We start from the raw sequence: 21,224 nt of genomic DNA on the forward strand, positions 1-21,224 counted from the left end.
AGATACTTGTTATAGGCAGTAAATGTTTCTTAATGTGAAAATGAAGATTCATATGAAATTTTGGCTTAAGATTTTTCCTAGATTTCAGTAGTATATAACTCACTAATACTGCTTCGTTCAGAACGTTGAAATTTGTACATAGGACTGCTGTAATATGTAGTTGTGAACCCCCCTTTTTGGTTGCAATCAGATGCACCAAAAATATACATATATATACATATATATGTATATATATATATATATACCCACCCTGTTACTTGGCTCCGTGAGCTCAGTTATTTTATTCTTACATGTTGGTAAATTGTGCATTTTGTACATTAAAAGTGATTGAATTATGTTGTTTTTATCTTCAGGTTAAGGTTTTCATGCCTTTACTTTATCTGCGTGCAATAGTTGTAGAGTTATCAACAATTTAAAAGTTATTTAAGGGAGATTAAGCCTAATTTTTTTACCATAACAGCCATATTTGCTTACATTTGAAATTTAGCAGAATAGTTTAGTTAGTAATAGAGCAGTTTAGTTTCTGCACATTCATTGTCTTTTTGCCGAATGGGACCAAAAATAAACTTTCAGTTTTGTGCACCGAAAAATCTGCCTTTTTGCACGGCGGCCTAATTGCTTCTTTTTTTGCGTAGAAACTCTAATTTTAATTGTTAAAATTATTATCCCAAAGGGGCAATTTGCCCAGAAGGGCTACTAATTTCGTTTTGGCATTTTCCGTCGATTCACTTTTGAAACTATTGAAAATAAAACGATCATGTGATCTCTGGTGATCGTTCATTCGCAATCGTGTGATATGTTTTTCCCGACAGGCCTTGCGATAAATGTTTATGTAAACTAATATTTAGAATTCGGAATGTAACGAGTATTTTTTGCTTACTAGGTTAGTTTACTCTTTATTCTTTTTCTCATATTACTCGATTAATTAGATTATATTTCAGTCTAATATGTTTATGTATGAGATGTGAATAAATGCAAAACTTGGAAGCAAAACTTGGACAACATGGTTATTCTTTAACTGTGTAATCACAGTTATTCTTTAACTGTGATATAATATTTTTTTAGTCCAAAGAGATTTCAGTCCCGAAGGACTATTGCTTTCGTTTTGGCATTTTGCGTCGGACTCATAAACGTCGGTTCACTTTTCAAACTGTTGCCACAAAATGTTAGAGTCCTGCATTATATTTGAAGAAATTAAATAATGAAAAATATGCATAAATGATTGTCTATTTCTCGCATTGTGATAAAACAATGGTACATAGAGCCATCGAATTTTGAATGACGAAATCCTACTGCGAATATGGGCATTTGAAATCCCAAATTTGGAATTTGTTTTATTATAGATTTTATATTTTGTAAAACTTTAACGAATTTTTGATTTACAAACTCAATGCTTTAAAAGCGAGAAATGGCAACGTTATATAGAAAAAAATACTTTTATCTTCAGCTCGCGAGACTGTGTATATCGGAAATTCTAAAGATATGCTTAATTTAACATTATTTTGCGATATTGCTCTTGAACTGAATTTTATGGTTTAAGTGCAAAGAACATGATATTTAATAAATAAAGGTAACACTCAAAACGTTAAAAAAACGTCCCTTTGGACGTAATTTAAAATCTGAAAAATTTCAGGTTTTTTTTTTTTTTTTTTTTTTCTGATATTGTTGTTGAAATGAATTTTATGGTTTAAGTTCGAAGAATGTTTTGTGTCAAGTTAGAAGAACGTTTTGTGTGAAGTATTGTGTTACCTTTATTTAATAAATAAAACAAAACGTTAAAAAAAGCCTCTTTAGGCGTAATAAAAAATCTGAAAGCGTTCAGATTTTTTTTTTTTTTATTTTCTAATTGTTTTAACTGTATTTGCTTTTTCAGATTTTTCTATTTTTTTCAATTTTTAATAAAGATATTCTGAGGTTTTATGTATCTTTGCCTTGCCGCAAAGGGAGAATTGAATTAATTGAATGAGAAGTATATCTCTAATGAAATTCGAGGAAATAAGTTTAAATGAAATGCAGCAAAAATACGCATAATTAAATATTCTGTACAAGGAAGTCATGTAGTGTACACATAATTTTTTTTTAGTTTTGTTACCCAGTTGATATTTATTGCAATAGTAAAAACGTATCAGACGAGAATTTTCTATTTCAGATTGCCAATAGAGCTGAAATCACATGTTCTTATCTAAAAATTGCATTCGTTGATTCATTTACACACCTTTACGAATTCGCAGCTTATCCTTGCTTAAAATTATAGATTATATGTGATCTAGCTGCACTTAGTCTGAGATAAACTGCTATAAAATTTAAATTCATTGACACTAATTTTCAAGATGTTTTCTCATCTTAGATTTTTCCAAAAACCGACACTATGATTTTCTTTATGTCCACAACAAAAAGGATCTTTTGTCATTCAGTTCAGTGAACTTTTATGATACATCAGAAGTGTTATATGGAACCTAGAATATTATTTGATACATTAACCTCGAAATGTAATATTTCAGCAAAATTTCACCTAATTAAATGGTTGGCAAATAATCTGTTGCTATGAACACTAAGTTTGGTAACTTTATTCATAGTTCTTATATGCTTTTCCCACACACTACTTTTTAAACTATCCATAAAATTTTTAGTTAGCACTTGTATTTTCTTCCTCCTTCTAACATGCCTTCGTGGTGAAACGCTAGCACACTCGGGCGTATTCGAGAGGTCCAGGTTTGAGTCCCGGCGAGGTCATTTCCCGTTTTTTTTTTTTACATCCCGTTTTCTTTAAAATAACTTAATGACTCTACAGTACAAATTATTATTTGAAGGATTCTAGCGCTTTTTTGAAGAGGTCACTAATATTAACTCTACATGATCCACGGAAGGTCACTTTGATACTTCACTAATCTTGGATTTTGACATATTTCTTATACAAATTTCGATATGTCTATATGCAACCATGTGCTGCTGCTTTCTTTAATGAGTTTCTGCTTTTGTTATAAAAGAATAGCTTATGTCAATTATTCCAAAGCAAAATACGTTGCTTTATGATAACTTCCTTTTCCTGATGTTCCAGCATTTTGCCTACACTTTTCCATTGATATTATGAGTTCCAATCCCATCAGCTTACTTACTGCAGTTTTAAATTACCTGTTATTTAAGTGAGATAATTTGATAATTCGGAATTCCAAAACTTATCTAATTGTAATTAGTTACATAATTCCTAAATCACGTGACAATGAAATAATCAATTTCTATTTTTTCAAGATAATGATTAATGAAATTTCATGAAATTTAAAAGCGCAAGTGGTGTGGATCGGGAAGCAATAATGCATTTTGTTAAAACTTGAATTTATGAAATTATACATATTTTCTTGCCTCCTAAGCCAATGTTTCTCAGCGGATTTTACGATGCCAGAAGTCTCGAGAGAGGCCTTTCAAAGTTCAGTGAGTTGTCATATGATTAAAAACTAATATTTAAATCGGGAGTATTCATTTGAAATTTTATATGATAAAACTACATTTGCTTATTCTGACCATTATTAGCTTTATTACCACCGAGTGTATGAAGCTTTTTAGCCTAAATATTACCTTACCGTGAACGTATAGTTTATAGTGAATACTTAGGCTCACAAATTTCTACCTTATCAATTTATACTCTATCAAAGTATAAATACTACATTAAAGGAATTTTATTAGGAATTAGGAAAATATTTTTATGAAAGGAATTCTAAATTCTAAAGGAAGAAACAAAATTGGAAATTTTCTAGACACTTGTATTTTGTTTCACACTTGATATTTCGTGCGAGTGAAAAGAGTCGGTACTTACGTATTAACGCAACCACCTTAGCGCAGTTCGGAGAATTTTTACTAATGAAAAGGTAAAAGTTACTTACCGAGTGCAAGTTGGTAGTTTTCGCTACTTTTTTTTTTACAAAAGATTCACAAACTTTCGATATGTATTGCACGTGTGCAAATTATCAACATTTGAAAAGGAAACACCCTTCAGTAATTTAAAGTGTTAATTTTAACTATTAAATAAATATTTCGTTGTACATTAAAAAATAAAATACATTTTCCCCCAAAATTTCTGTAATGTTTTGTACTATTCTTCTCCCCAAGTACACAGCGATCTGTTTACATTTTAAAAAGTCAGAGAACTGCGGAACATCGCGTTAACTCCGGTACCATTGGCTATCTACAAAACGTATCTCCTCATTGTTCTCTTTAGAGATTTTCCGTCAAAATTCTGCTTTTCTGAAGAAATTTACCGCAGTTTCTTCTATCACCGAAATATTCCCGTATTTGCATATTTTAAAATTAAGGCATAAATTATCACGATTTGTTTATAAAAGCCGTTGGAATACAACAGAAAGAACATATGCAAAAATGCAAACGTTGCTTCACTGAAGGATTATTATGCGCATTATGGCATTATGGTTGCCAGAGTTCGTCAGATTCCGAAAATTTGGCGACTTCTACTAAGGTGGGTACGATAAAACATAAGGACTAAAGATTCTTACAAAAACATGTGATTTAAACATTGACTTCAATAAGCAGATTCGCATAACATTTTCTGTTCAAAAGATGAACTGCCGACTACAATTTGTGTTATTAAATCAACACTTACTTTTCCGTTACCGGAAGAATTAATAGATATTGTTCAAAGGTTCTTTGGTACCTGAAAATTATTTTGAAATTTTATATAATTTTGTAATACAGCCTATGAAAGGGCCTCTGTATTTAAAACCTTTTCTCTTCACGCTGTATTTTAATTAGCTTTCTTCAGGATGGCTCAAAATATTGAGTAGTCTAAAAGTTCTTTCTCTAAGTAGCCTATATTGGCGTTTCTTGCAATAGTATGTAAACTATTTCTTCCTTCTTGCCGTATGATTTTTGTGGCGTAACTGGAAGCACTCCCCGTTAGCAGTGTGATGTTCGGAGTTCAAGTCCTGATGAAAGCATTGCATGTTTTTCTTCTTTGAAAAACATATTCACTCTATAAGGCCAGAAGTATGGTATATTAATAAGCCAGCTATCTAGCCAGAAAATTTTAATAACTTCACTGCATTGATACATTTAAATACACTTTTGCCTATGTGATAAGAATATTACAAATTTCCATAAAAAATCTAAAATTTTACATCAGATCTCTTACTATTTATTAATTGGTTGAAACCTCCATCATCTCTCTCATAGGTCAAACGCCAAGTCCCCGCTAGATCAGGGGGACAACTAGGATTCCCTCTGTCCAGGCGCCGGCAGTTTCCCCCTCCTGAAGAATTAGAAGAAATTGAAGAATATGATAACAGTGAAGAAGAAGAGAAAAGACCAGTCTCGCATTTCCGTGGAAGGCAACCTCCACCCGAAGAAGACTATTCTGAAGAATTTTCTTTCACGGAAGCTCCTAAAACGACTACCCCGACACCACAGAGACCGACTTCAAGAACAGTAGTCTTTAATAATAGGTGATGATTATATACCTTTTGCATAACTTACTGTTTTATATTTATTTATTTAAGTATTCATATAACTTCAAGAAAGCTGAAATTTCATATGAAGTTTTGTAGGTAATTTTTAATAAAGCCAGCTATCTAGCTAACCTGCTTAGGTTGACCTTGCTTAAAGGCGGTGATTTATTATTCATTTAAATATTAATAGTAAGAAAAGATATAGTAACGAACTAAATAAACTATTTACTGAAATTATATTTAACAATAATAATATTAATAGTTATTTTAACAAAAACCGAGTAGCTTCTTAACTTTCATTTGAAAATTGACTGAAATACTAATTGCAAATTTATTAACAGACAATGTCAAATATTAACGCATTCAGTTTTCAGTAAACAGGATGGTTAATTTAAACTGAACCTTTTCACCCAAATCTAATGCTACAATTAGTAAATCAAACCAGCTAGTTGCTTCAAGCGTAATATCAGCTGTTATTATCTGCCACGAGCTTTTTTTATCATCGAGACAAGAGCAGAAGTTCACGGATTAAAAAGATTTGATTTTTCCTGTTATTTCCTATCCTATGCTTGTATCTTGATAGCCATTACACTTTCCACTAGCGTTAAGTTTGAAAGTCAGAACGAATGACAAACTCGCTCATGAAAAGTCTTACATTATTAAATAAAAAATGCATTGAAATTAAAAATTTTCATTTTTGAATTCCTAAAAAGCAGAAGAGCTTCTGAAGATACACTTAAGCTTCGTTTCCTTTCATTAAAGATATTATATATACATACTACGTAGGTACACACCTATATAGAGAAGATTCTTATGAATGATTTATTTTCGTTATGATGTATCCTTTTTAAGTATTTCCAACTACAGAGCTATGTGTATTTAATATTTTGTTAACTTTAATGTCTTTGAGATATGAACTTAGAATGGCATTTCTCACGTGATTCTTATGCCATTTTTGTTTCGTTCACAAGCATAAAACATCATGTTAAAACGGAGAAAAAAGATTTAATCGTGCAAATTTCTTACTGAACAGCAGGAATCAAAAATCTTCATATGTATGGACATTAGAATCCCACAAGTAAATGCATTTGTAATTAAAAAGAAAACTTATTTGACTTCCCATAAAAAAGCAGCCATTCTATTTACAGGCTTCATATGGTATTTTGGCAATAATATTTTAGTTTTATTTGATATTAATTCATACGTATATTTTAATGCGAAAAAATACTACTAATTATATACATTATTCTTTATCTATATCTAATTATATACATTATCCATATACATTATTCTTTATCTGTAGCTTAAAGAATAATGTTATGTATTTTAATGGAAACAACCAGCAAAAAATAATAATAAGCATTATTCTGAGTAACGAAGTAAAGAGTATAATGGTATCATAAGACATGGAAGTCGTTTTTTTGAGCTTAACTATTAGATAAGGAAGTAGAGAACTTCAAAGTTACAAATTTAAAAATGAAATAACTAGGCTTTGGAGTATTTCACTTATATAGTAACATAATTCTAAGAAATAATTAGCAAAAGAAATCAAGACGATTAATTAGTCACTTTTTAAAAGACCTTTCATGAATAAATTTAACATGAAGACGAAACGAGACAGGATACTTTGATATTAATACTATATTTTATTGGACAATATTATAGCTATCCAAAGGAATTATCAGATGGTAAATAAAGAACTGGTTCATTCTGCCCTTCTTAGAAGTATCGAAAGCTAGTACATTGAACCATCCTTGGGCAACGCCTACCATCTTGCCTTGGAGAAAAGAAAGAGGAACTGCTCCTTAGTTTGCCCACCTTTGCTTTCATCCATCGAGCGTGCAGGAATGTCCCTTCTTTGTAATGCTATTTACATCTCTGTAACTTGCAGTGTATATACACACTTTACTATGGTAACACTAAGTACACAATTTGAAAAATATCTGCAGATACAGAAATGTAATTCATATGAATGGTATATTAATAACAATAAGGAAGCTGGGTTTAAAATTAGACAAAAAAATCAACATTATATTGATGCTGGGTTTGTAGAACAAATTTAATACATTATAAGAGAGACTGATGCGGAACATTTGGTTTCTAGACTGTATGCCATATTAATGCTGTATATCATATTTATTAATAATATGTAACTTATGCCTTATTTGCGCTGTTTTACTTATCTCAGATGAGGCACAATTTGCACACACAATCAGACAATATATAAATTAATTACTTTTTCTGATAAGCTTGATAAGAATTGAAAAGTATGTAGTATGTAATGCATCGATTGAAATATGATTTGCTGTAAATTACGCCCTCAACGTTTTTCTCTAAGTCATTGGTGAATTATCTAGCAAACAATTATATTCCTATTCTTTTGTTCGATTTGTAGAGAAAGTATGCTTATCATTTCCAACTCATCAAATTATATGTAAGAACATAGTTAAATTTCTTTGTTACTAGTTTCTATTATTATTTTCAGTTATATAGATCTGATATGATATATAGATCTGATAGTTCGTATTACAAACGCCTGATTGATTCAGTTTCTGTCTTATTAGTTTCTACTAGTGTTATTTGAATTTGTATTGGATTTATTAGATTACCGCAAAGCACATCCTGATTAAATTTGTATCTGACCATTCAAATTAATTTTCTTTCAAATGTACATCCGTGATAACTGAAACTTAGGATTTATTCGAAGAACAGGTTCCGCATAAATCACAGCATTTCGCATGAAATGCTAGAAATTTAATTTGTTTCAGTTTTTCTGCTAGTCTTGCATCTGATATTTGACTTCGCTTTATTTGCAATTTGCTTTTCAAAACATGCCAGATAACGACTGCGGAATTCCTTGTTTCCGACTATAACAATCTGCTTTTTTTCCTTGGAAAGGAAATGTGTCCTATTCTTTTAATTTTTTGTTAACAACTCAAGGTGTTCATGTATTCAGTGTATTTTCACTCGCAGTGACAATATTATCTGTAAATTCTCTTAATGAAATATTGATCAGCTTCGCATTGTATATATAACTGAGGTTAAATTATAATTATTAAATTAAATCTAAAATATTACCGTATGGAAGATGACTTCAGCTGTGGAGTCGCCATTTTCTTAAAAAGATTCTTCCATATACATCAATAGTGAAGTAGTAGAGTTATTTTTAATGGTATTCTAAAACACGTAAATTTTTTCATTTCATACATATTAATTTCAAACACTTTAAATAGGTAAGGAATAACATGTATCTAAAAGAAGATAAATCATTTTGAACAGCTCTGTATTTAAGTATTATTACGGTGATATAGAATGAAAAGCTATCTCTTTAACTTGCATTTTGCTTTATAGATTTGCCGGAAGACCTAGGTTTGGATCTCAAAGCTCTACCACTACCACAACTCAAACACCTAAAATGTCCCCTGCATTCTCATCAAGGCCTCGTTTCAGAGCAGCGACACCCGCTCAAAGCCAACGCTTTGATGTGGTCGCTAACATTCTTAACAAGCCTCCACCTCCTCGACCGTCTGCACGGACCGTCGTTGCTACAAGAACCGAGAACGAAGACAAGAAGCCAGCAGCTGAAACCAGTGATACAGCGACCAGGAGGTAAAGTATAATTAAAAATAGAGATTTATTATAAAGCAGTTACAATAAAACACACTATTTACAAAATGGAACATGGCCTACATTAAACACTTTATTTATTTTTGATGTATTTCATAATGAATTTAAGGAAGTATAAGTTTATTTTGATTTTAATTTTTGAGTTTTTAATAAAAGTTATCAAATTACAACAAATAAATTAATATGATACAAAATTTGACTTTAATTTAAACACATTGAAAAGTAAAAATTTAAATTTAATTTATTTAAGCTAAATCTGAATGATTACCATAAGATTTTTTTATATTAATATTGTAAGCAGATAATTCCCTCTCAACGATACAAAATTTTAATTTATATCTTTTAAAGAGTTACCGTTATAAGCCAAAATCAACAGGCTTTCAGATTTGATATCAATTAAACTTGTTTTCAATATAACTTGGGTTTGTAAAATCAATAGTAAAAACTTATTTTCTACAGAATAATAAAGATCATAAATAAATTTAAATTGACCTAGATAAAGTAAAACGTCTTTAGTCTAAAGGGACAGAAAATAATATAAATAGCCAGTTTTCACATGAACTAAATTCTTGTATTTACTAAATTTACTCAAATAGAAATGTACCAAGAAAAAATTAAATTTATTTGCTAGGAGCGTGGACGTTAAATTAGTTAGCATCTGCAAGGGTGCCTCATGCGGCTCAAAGCAATGTTATGGGGCCCGCGAATACATTTCCCATAAATCAATTAGCATTATTGTGGCAAGAATTGGTAAAAAAAATAAGATTGTAATGGCTTGGTATATAATTTTGCATTATTCTCATTATCGAAATCGAACTTGAGTACACTTCGGAAAAACTAGAAATGAAGTTATTTAATTTACATTCCATATAAAGCTTATTCAAAGATTTCAAAACGCAATTTCATTAGCTTTTATTATACTTGTTAATAGATAAATATCCTTAATTAAGAATTTTTGCAGTAAGAAAAACCGCTTTGTTTGGAAAAACATTTACGTATAAACAGTTCTTTTCCGTAGTTGAAAGTTAATAAGTCTACAAAAGAACAGATTGTCGATGAATATCAGCATTTTGTGATTAAGATACTTTCTAATAAGTTTCCTCGAAAATTACAAACTTTACAAAAATCACAGTACGATGAGATGTTGTAGCTGAAATGCGTAGAAACAAAAAGGTTTATAATCATTTATATACGAGTATGTATTTTTTCTGAATACGTCATAGAAAAATCTAATAAATAAAAGAAAGAGAATGCTTGCAGTTATTTATTCTCAAGTTTTGTTTCCCTTGGGAAATTTTCTTATATTTCCTTTTAGTTTTAGGCTAAAAGTAAGTTATTTAGTGATTACTTCATTATTTTAATTATTTGAACAGAAGTCAGTCTGAAAATGTTGATATTTAGCTGTCAGTCCGTTTGAATTACAAACTGCGCACAAATTTTCTTTCAAATTTCAGCAGAAAATAAGTATAAATTTCAATTTTTTTGCGTCATTTTTATTTGTATGTTTTGACATATATATATTACGAACTTTTAAAATTTATAATAAATTTTATTTTGTTATTTTTTTCTCTTTTTTTTCTTACAATTGCTTCCCTTCAGCTACTTTCAGATCGTACATTTGATCCAAGTTCAATCTGAGTTTGAGAGCAGTGCACTACTTCATTTACTTAAGCTGGTACAAGTTGTATTATATATTAAGTTTTCTGCATAACAGGCAAAAAAATTGAATAAATCATATCATGTTCTCTAATTATTTTATCGATTCCTCAATATGAATACTGATTTCATCTACATGATATAATCTTTTGTTTATAATTCACCCCTAGAAACTTACTAGTAAGTTAGTCTCCATTTATATGCACATAACAGACTCTGTTCAACTAATTGTAAGTTTTGTTTTTGTATGCTAAGCTGCAATCTGAAATTCTAATATTCATTTTAATATTTCAGTTGCTAACGTCAAATATGTTTCTTCTGTGTTTAAATTTAATCTTCTTTGTCTTTTTATTATTTAACTTACTGAGCGAAACTTTTATCTGAGAATCTTTTGGATTTTCGAAGATCTGTGGTCTGTTTTCGAAGTTTTAACTTTGGTGCATGCTGAAATTTGAAACAAAGCAAGTTCTCATTTACTGACATTATTTAAAGGCTTCGGATGGATCTTTAAATATTATTTACGGAACCTATTTTTAATGTATACCTTTTCATTATGGTAAATTTTTAGTGAGCGAAAATATTTATTTTGTAAATCCATGGATTGGCTTTCTTTTTCACAGGAGTTCTAACACTCGTGGGAGAGCCAGAGGAAGGCCTAGATTAAGAACTAGCAGCACTACAACTACTACGACGACGACAACAACGACAGAGAAACCATTAGAAGAAGAATATTACTATTATTATGAAAGTGAGGAAGATCCAAATGAACCAATTGCAACCACAACATCTACCACCACTACGACAACTACTGCCCGTCCAGCATTTTCAAAACGGCCAACCTTTGCTCGACGTCCTTCAAATGGCAAAAGCAGATCGACATCTCGGCCTGTCATCAAGTTCGACCCTGAATCTCAATTTGCACCACCACCGGAGGATGTCATTGACATCATTTCGGAACCCTCATCTACCAAAAAATTCACTACTAGTACCACCACCGCAGCGCCCCCGGGAGGTATACCTCCACACCTGAGGAACAAATACAAGCCGCGTACTGATGGTCGATTCATTGACTTCTTGAGAGACCCAAATCGTCCAAGAGAACTTAAAGGATTTGATTTAACGGACTATCCTTTCTACATTAAAGTACCTGAAGACATCGATTTCGACTGCGAAAACATGAAAGATGGATACTATGCAAGTGTGCCACATAAGTGTCAGGTATGTACCTCAAATACAGTTTTACAACAGAAATTTCTTCCTTATATGTTTATGTATTTCTACAAAGTAAAAAGGTACTATAATTGTTTATAGTTCTACATTCTTCATACTTGTGGAAGAAAGGCTGAATGTCTATTGGACTGAAAAATCAAATCTCAATTTGTAATAAACATAAAAGTGTTCTTAAACAGCATACTAAAATTCTTAAAATATTGTATACGATGTTATGATACAAAAATGTTTTTTTTTCTGAAAATATTCGGAGGCGTTATATTTCTAAATTTTTATCACAGTTTGATATCACGTTTACAAACTAATGTAATACTTCAAATACTTTTATTAAAGAAATGATTGTAAACTATGTCAAAACGTAGGGATTACGAGCAATTATGTAAAATATTTTCGGAAAGTTTTAACTTTCTGACATAAGAAGAAAGAAATTATAATTCCTTCCGTTAATTTTAAGCAATCGGTAAATATGACCTGATTTTTAACCATGCTTCTTTTATTTGAAAAATAATTCTAGTTTTTCAAATGTAATATTTTTCAGCATTACTGTAGTTAAGAGATGTAAATTAATGTATACCTTAGGAAATTTTAAATAAAAAAAACTCTAATTTTTGCTGGTATGCTTAGAAAAACGTCTACTTTAAGATGACGGTAAAAATTTTTTAGGTTATAATTCAAATTTTTTTTCCCAAAAATTTATTAAAATTACTTAAAAATACAAATTTTAAAGGTAAATAATAAATAAGGGTGAATTTTATTTGGAATGAACCTAAATTTCGGAATGTGAAAGGAAGAATGAAATAAGTTTAATAAAAAAAGAGATATTAATAAATATATATCAAATTAAATTAACATTGATGAGCTAAAATTTTCCGAGCTAATTTTTTAAAAACTAATCGTGAGAATTTTTACAAAACTTTGCAGCTTGGCATAATTTGAGTCGTAGGATAGAAATATGGAAAAAAAAATAGCATGTCATTTCATAAAAAAGTCCGATCCTATATTAGATCAATGCTGCATATACAATTTAAAATATATCCTAAGTCGCTCTTTCCAGACGTGAAAAACGCAATTTGAATTTCGTCAATCGGCCCTGTAGAATGAAAAAAAAAAAAAAAAAAAAAAATGTGGAGAACTATGGTCTTTTTTTTTTCCCCCTCCAGTGTGCGTTTGTTCTTGCCTGATCTTTGTCCCAAACCTTAAGTGAATGCTAGCGTGGAATGTATGTTTGTAACTATATGATTACTTTCATTATCAAATATAGATGATTCCATTTAAATTTACCGATTATGATGTTGCATAACCAAATCTTACCCACAGTGTAATTTTTTCCATGTGGAATTTAAAATAAGAACAAGAAAGAGAAATCTAAATCACTAATAACATGCGGAAATTCAACTTTGCTATCCACTGGATTAGTGGCATTTAACTTTCAAATTATTTTACGTTTTCTTCGAATTCAATTTTTAAAAGATTTTAGCCTACATTGTCTAATTCACACTCGGAAATGCAAAAATATGTAACCGCAGGTAAAATAGCAAGTTCTAACAAAGATAGCAAGCAGATCTCCTCAAAAAATTCTTTTAAAGCAGGTCTTATGCCATCTGTTGGTTTTAATAATCAACTTTTAACTGTACAGAATAAGTGTCTTCAGTACTTAATTCTGTATAGTGAAAAAGAATTGGCACTATATCTCTTCAAACTGTAAAATCGTGTTTCACTACTCCCATTATTACTTTGTAATATTTAATAACTGAGCGGAAACTATTACATGAGAATTATAAACTTGTTGACCTATGATTCCATTAATTAAAAATCTGAAATAAAAGATTTTAAAATGAGCGTATTTCGTAGGATCTGTAAAATATATGCATGATCAGCATTTCTTAAAAGCTGCCCGTGGGCGCTAACATGCCTTGATTTTCATTTACCCATATTCTTTAGCTTTCACGTACACAATCGATTGCAGCATATCAGCATGCAAAAGATTCATGCTTAAAATAATTAGAGCAGTTTATTTAAAAATAGATGAAATATTACCCGTGACTTAAAGAGTGTGTTGAAAAGATCACATGACCAATTATTATAACATACGGTCAGAGACACATGATCCCAGCTTAAGAAGCGAATGAAATAAAGCAGGCTTTCTTAGTATGAAAATTTTGGTTATGTGATTTTTTATTAAAAATAAAAGGTATTCAGATTTTCTATACGAGCTTTCTGTGACAAAATTTTCAGTTCGTAAATTGTTTTCCGTTCTACTAAAGAAATCTTAAAATTTTAACAGAATGCAGATATTTCTACTTCAGTAAAATTGTCAGAATTGTATAAATTAAAACAATTTACTTGGCGAAAAGAATGATTTATTAAGATCTCGTGAAACTGAATTATATTAACTGCAAATTCGGAAACTTTGAATTTCTAGAAATGTAAATTTGAAAGTATGTAGTGTTTTTCTAACGTAAAAAGTGTGTTTTAGTAACTCATGATTGAATAATGAACATGTATAAACACCTTTAAAAATATTTATATATGATTCTGAAAACAAATTTTAATCGAGAAACGATGTTCTTATTTGACATACATGCCTACAACAAACTTTGTATATTCTTTTGTGATGCATCACATGATAAAAAAAAAAATTTCATAATTTGAAAAATTAATTTTCCTAATTTCGATTAAAGTTTTCGTAATTTTTTCTTGAAGCTACGGGTCTAGGTTCAAGGAATATTTAGTCCATCGAGTTTTAAAACTCTTTTTCATTAAAAATTTTAATAATCGACACCTACTTCGCATATTCTGTTTCCAGTTTTCCTAAAGCCCACCAGCGGCCGAGCGGTAAAGTCGCTGAACACTGGTAGTTCGGTCCGAGGTTCGAATCCCGCGAACGGGCTGGCTGCATGGGCGTTTTCGTGGTTTTCCACATGTGTAACGTGTATACGAGCCAGTTCCCTTAGAACGTCCTCCACGAAGGCATTCCTCCTCTTAGGCAGATAGCCCTCGAGGCGTTGCCATAATCACACACACACCAGTTTTCCTAAAAATATTCTTTTTAAATTGATGTAGTATACAAATGGAAAACCGTAATTGTATGTTTTAGTAACACAATTACGGTTTTCCATTTGTTTTCAATTTCTCATTTGAACTAGATTGAACAAGATTTTTCAGTTTTTCTAGTCTTAAGAAACAAACTTGTAAAAAGAACTTGAAATAAATGTTCTTAAGCATAAATATGTATTGTCTCATTTAATCTATTTCTCAAGAATTTCTTTCTTAATGAGCTTCCCGTTATAAAATATAGTGCATTCTCACAAGCAACTTAATTTTTATCATTAATTTTTATTAAAAGTGGTATTTTCAGCAAAACAAGCTTATTATTGAAGTAGTTTTGATTTTGCGAATTTCAGCAAAACAAGCTCATTATTGAAATAGTTTTGACTCAGTTTGAAATAGTTTTGACAGTTGAAATCATGTTTCATTATCATAAGTTATAAGGTATTTCACCCACCTTCGTGGTGTAGTAGTCAGCACGCTCGGCGTGTATTCTAGAGGTCCGTGGTTCGATTCTCGGCGAGAGCATTGCTCATTTTTCACTTCTTCTGCTTTAAACAAAAAAATACGTAATGCCTCTACAGTGGCGCCCGAACTAAAAAGGATAGTGGATGATGATTCTCCACCACCAGGATTTGGCTATTGTGTTCCCTAATCCCCAGTCGCTCTTTAAAAGAAGAAATATATAAGATATTTCGCCCATCTTCTTAGCATGCTTTCGTGGTGTAATGGTCAGCATACTCGACGCGTATTCGAGAGGTCCATGTTTCTAGTCCCGCCGAGGGCATTGCTCATGTTTCATGACGCCTGCTTCGAAATAACCTAATGCCTCTACAAAGTTAACTATTTCACAGTTTAATAAATATTTAATGTATATCTTTATGTTTAAATGAGTTGTTTTATACTAATGCCTCGCAGTTTAAAGGAAATCTCTATAAAATTTATATAATGAAATTGCCGTACTTCCTTGATTTTAAGACAAACCTCTTTTCTCATATAAATATGCTGATGCAATGCGATGCAGGTTCTTAGAAGCAGCTAAAACCTAGAATTGAAAAGTTTCCTGAATTCTTTATTATTCCGAGACAATCAACTTGCCAAATTAATAATTTAAATAGATGTACTATTTTTCTTGATGAATCAAAGTCTACTGTTAAAAAAAATTCTTAGTTATATTTTAGCTTTTTATTTCATGTGCGTTGTATACCTAGAATCTAAGCTTTTTGCGTTTTTATTGTATACCTAGAATCTAAGCGATTCCTAGAATCGAAAAAATACATTAATATTAAAAATCGGTTCATTTTAAAAATTTGTTTGCATTAACTTATTTCAGGTAAAATAACTGTAAGAGATTAAACCAAACTTTCGAGTACATTTACGAGTTTTACAATACTGATTCGTCTTATGTAACTATTATAAAATTTAGTACCATTCGTTCAAAAGAATCTGAATTTTTAAGGACTTTCAGAAGATATTTGGAAATAAACGATTTATAGCAGTTGAGTAACCTTAATATGTTACGAAAGATTAAAATCCGCACAATATGCATATGAATTATTCTATTCAAGATTGAAAATCCTCCTGTTTTATAAAACTGTTTACACTTTTTGTTATGCATGAAAGATGATTACTTATGTGTAAAACAAAACACAGTGGGGTTATAAAAATATCCCTGATGTATGAATCTCTAGTGGCCTATACGCTCAACCAATCAAAATAGAATTTCAGATATTCATATTTAAAGATATGTGCTCGAGATTGTGATGATTCAAAGCAATAGACCTCTCAAGGTTACGGTTGCAATGAAAACATTATTTATGAATGGCAACACACTTTCATTCCTGCGAAAATTGTTCAGCATATTGAAAAGTCATAAATGGCCTTGGAATGATAAATGTGTGATGAAAATTTCTGGTGTAAAACATTTGCAAACAGCATTGGAAAGGACCAACGACAGCACAAGAGAGGAGAGGAAAAAAATTTTTATTGGAATTACAAGTTTTCAAACGTGCCTACATTCTCAGACATAACGCATTGCACGTGACAGATTGTTGACAACAACAACGAACATAACATCTCAAGAAGAATCTGCATAACTTCCCGTTTGAGGCATCTTTTAATTCTGAAAAATCTCTTAGATTTAATGTGTACGCCTCAGATTTCAAGTAATACCAGAACCAGAAATCTATCGAATTGAGGCCGGTGGTCTCGAAACTGCAATGTAACGGGAGATGAAAGTGCTGTTGCTACATTTTCGGAATACATATGGCGACGCGTGTAGGAGTACCATCTTGCATCAATACAATGTTATTAACGATATTTCGCTGCTGGAATTTTGGAATTGTGTAATTCTGCAACATTCTCAGATATCGAGCTTACAATGCCGCATCACACAGTCACTTTAATTTCGCGTTAAGGCGTTGGTGCCACATCGTGAGGATTTTCGTCAATCCCATGAACGCAGTTCTTGGAATTTACGTTCCCGATTAAAGAGAAATGCATCTTATATGTCCACAATATCCGCAGCGGTCACCTGCTGTCTTTATAATATCTGATGAGAAAAAAACTTCACAAAGCCGACACTTTTTTTGCCCACAAACTCGTACTGCTTCGGCAGCATTTTCCTCTTTCGGAAAAGCAGCTTTATCAATTCACTTTGTTGTTTCCCCGTAAGAGTTATCTTGTTAGCACTTTGAAAACCTGCTAGAAGAAACAATCTTCCCACACTGCTTATTAAAGGTTTTCCCCAAGCAATGCTTTGCACATGGTATTCTGTAATTGGTGCTTCTACTGTTTGCCCATATGATTTATATAAAATGCGTCAGTGCACCTCCTTTCTGTGTTGTCATTCGTTCTTTACAATGGTCTTTTTGAAAAGATTTCTCGCTGCAATTTTCTTCATACGTGTATCGTTCCAAAGTCATTTATGACTTTTCAATACGCTAAACAATTTGCTCAGGAATTAAAGGGTGCTGCCAGTCGTAAATCTCGAAATGTTTTCACTGTAGCCATAACTGTGAGAGCTCTAATGTTTTAAATCAGTACAATCTCGAGACATACCTTCAAATAACAATATCTGAAATATCATTTCTGTTGGTTGCAAGGATAGGCTGCTGGAGGTCATATATCGGAATTTTTTATGGCTATTCTATATATATACATATATACTAATTAAAATACTGACTAATTTTTTAATGTTTTTAAAGTAATAGAGGTTTAGAAAATAACAATTTAAATATTAATTAAAATACTGACTGAATTTTTTTTAAATTTCTGTTTCTTGGAGATGGTATATAAAAGTATTCTAATTGTAAATTATTGGTTTATATATATATATTATTTTATAGGCCATATAGTTTATATATCATTAGCTTTTATATCTGCATTTGTATATTTGCCCATTGTTGTAATATTTAAAAAATTATTTCAATATTTCAAATTTAACTTTTCTTCTAATGTTATTAAATAAATCTTTTGGTTTTAGCTTTTCCACTACTGTTTTGCTGGAGCTCGGTATGATTTCTTATGCGCCAATTATACTCTGTACGATCAAACGACATTCACTTGCCGATTTGCCAACAACGTTGACTGTCCAAGCTCCGAGAAATATTACTACAGAAATGATGATCTTTGGAAAGAAACAACAACTCTTGCTCCCGAAACAACGACGAAGAAGAGAAGGACAACGCCGAAGGATGACGATTACGATGATGAGTATGATTATGATGAGGACTACGAGGAAGAACGAAGAAGGAATAGGAGGAGACGTAACAGGAGGAAAAACAGACGGAAGCCTGCTGAGGAATAAAGCATCTGTGCGTATTTTAACGATACCGTTGAAATGTTTCGCTGCATTTTAATGAAACGTTTTCTTTAAAATGTAGTGATTAGTATCGGACTTCGAAAGAACAGTTCGATGTTTATTTCGTTGTTAAAAATTTGTTGCCAAATGACTGCTATTCGCCAGTCGAATGTAAGATCCTTCCTTGTAAATAATTTTTGAATTCTTTTGCTAAAAGTGGAAGCGAAATTTAGAACACGATAGCACTTCACGAAGCAAAAGAATGTACGTGTTTATCTGCACACTTTTCTTTTTTTTTCTTTTCTGAATAATAGAATTGAAGCATAATGAAATTTTGGCATTGAAATACTATTAATACTGAAGCATTTTTAAGAATTAACAAGTCTTTATTTTTATTCCTTATTTACTTCTCGTTTACTAATATCTCAGGCATAAGTATTGCAAATTTAATGATATTTTTATTGCATAATGGGGAAATTATATAGTGCTATATTTGGACATTTATTAGTACGCAGAAATAAAAAATTTTGTTTTTTGTGTTTAAAGACATAAATGATGTCATTATATGTGGATAGAACACTAAAATGAATTAAAAATTGATTATTTGTTTGAATATTTTTAGGTTTTGGAGAAAATTTGCAAAATAAATGTAAATAAAGTGAAGCCAAAACCGAATTTGCTGATCCCCTCAGTAGGTTTCTTTAAAAATGTTCTGATATTTTAAAATTTGTTTTGTGAAAGAGACATTTTTGTGAAAGAAAATAAATATTTTGTTGGCTAACAACGGCTTTTATTTCTTATTTTAATCACACAGCGTCGTATAAGACTACTTTAAAAAAATACAAAATATAACACAAATTTAGCCCTTATACCAATAAACGGATACTATTTGCCTGTATCTTAAGCTTAGAGCATTTTTTTATTCTAATCAACACGTGCCGAACCCTCTGAAGCCGAAGTCTCATTATTTGCAAACTTCTCATTCAATTATAAGATTCAATTTTTTTTCAAAAATTATTACTCTTTCCACCAAATATTTACTAATTTTAATGAATAAGAAGTTATCTGTATGTCCTTGAGCTTTTTTATTTAAAGATAAAATATAATCATTTGTTTAAGCAAATATACTACGTGATATATAATAAATATAATTTGAAATGGTGATCGTAGACAGATTATAAAAGCTGATATATTTCTATTTAATGTTATACGTTTCTACTACCTTTGAAAGACATGCGGAATACAAACACTTATCGCAAGTGGCCTTTCAGTATTTTTCACAATATCAATAATGTTTTATATTTCAATATTTTCTTGCATAGTTTCTCAAAAGCAAACTACAAATCTCATAAATTCCGACAGCTGTTTTACTTCTAGTTTCATATCATACCTGGAGCAATTAATGGTGTCGTAATGGTACAAATTCTAAGCCAGCATGTGGGAGTTTTCAGAATACTTTTAGTACCTGATCTATTAGAAGACTGATTCGCAGTTTGAAGAGCTAAGTCACTGATCTTTACAAACGCTTGTAACATAAACGCTTATAAATGCTGAATATAATTATCAAAACAAATTTTCTGGTTCAGTGTTTTTTTCTTGAGAGGTAATCATTATCATCGGTACCAAAAATTTCGCAGAAATTAAGAATTGCCTCGAATGATTTTTAAAGATATTCCGCTTCTTAATCTTGGAAATTAGTAGTTTTAAATCTATCAATAAATACTAAGAGAAAGTTTCCTTTCTCTTTGAAAGCAATACATATGTTTACCAATATGTATTTTGAAAGAAATGTATATATTGCTTTGAAGATGTTTCTTCCAACAAATTATCAAAAGAATAAACAGAATAAAAGCATTACATGAAATTAAAAAATTTACAATCTATAATAACATCTGTTTTGTTCACAGATAAGCATGTCTGCTTCCTGTAAAATATTATCCCAAATTAGCTTGGTGGCTTACGCAAAATCTAACTGTCAAACTACTTCATCTGTTTCCACACAAAACTGAAAAACATAATGCTTATAACCTACATGGCCATCTCTTGTACATAGCAGTACCAATATAGTATATATATATATATATATATATATATATTGGAGTCAAGAGTTAACAGTAATTTTTGTTTGGTGAGCTTTTACAATTCGACTTGAATAAAGCTATTTAGAAAAGGAAGTATATTTTTATTAAAGTAAGTAAATAACACCGCAACAAATGGAACTGAAATCAAATGAAATATTACCAAGTAATTCAAAACGCCATTTTCAATATATTTTCAATTAAATACTCTGTAGAGACATAAGGTATTTTTTGGAAGCAGGAAAGATGAAAAATTATCAAAGTCTTCGCCGGGAATCGAACCGCGGACCTCTGGAATACCGGCGCAGTGTGTGGACCACCACACCACGA

At 30.9% G+C, this 21,224-nt stretch overlaps 1 protein-coding gene across 1 annotated transcript in view; it reads left to right on the forward strand.

The window, feature by feature from the left end:
* The window catches only part of LOC118181489 (uncharacterized), a 90,170-nt gene extending 70,570 nt beyond the window's left edge, over positions 1–19,600 (forward strand). Inside the window, exons 4-7 of the mRNA XM_035350644.2 lie at positions 5,182–5,450; positions 8,805–9,062; positions 11,357–11,954; positions 18,499–19,600. Coding sequence (XP_035206535.2) covers positions 5,182–5,450; positions 8,805–9,062; positions 11,357–11,954; positions 18,499–18,822 — 1,449 coding nt within the window. The 3' untranslated portion in view covers positions 18,823–19,600. The remainder of the gene's footprint in view (positions 1–5,181; positions 5,451–8,804; positions 9,063–11,356; positions 11,955–18,498) is intronic.
* Positions 19,601–21,224: the final 1,624 nt, after the last annotated feature.

The sequence above is a fragment of the Stegodyphus dumicola genome, chromosome 1 (assembly GCF_044657685.1).
Source record: "Stegodyphus dumicola isolate Sdum_Otavi_A_Nest chromosome 1, ASM4465768v1".
NCBI classification, from domain to species: domain Eukaryota; kingdom Metazoa; phylum Arthropoda; class Arachnida; order Araneae; family Eresidae; genus Stegodyphus; species Stegodyphus dumicola.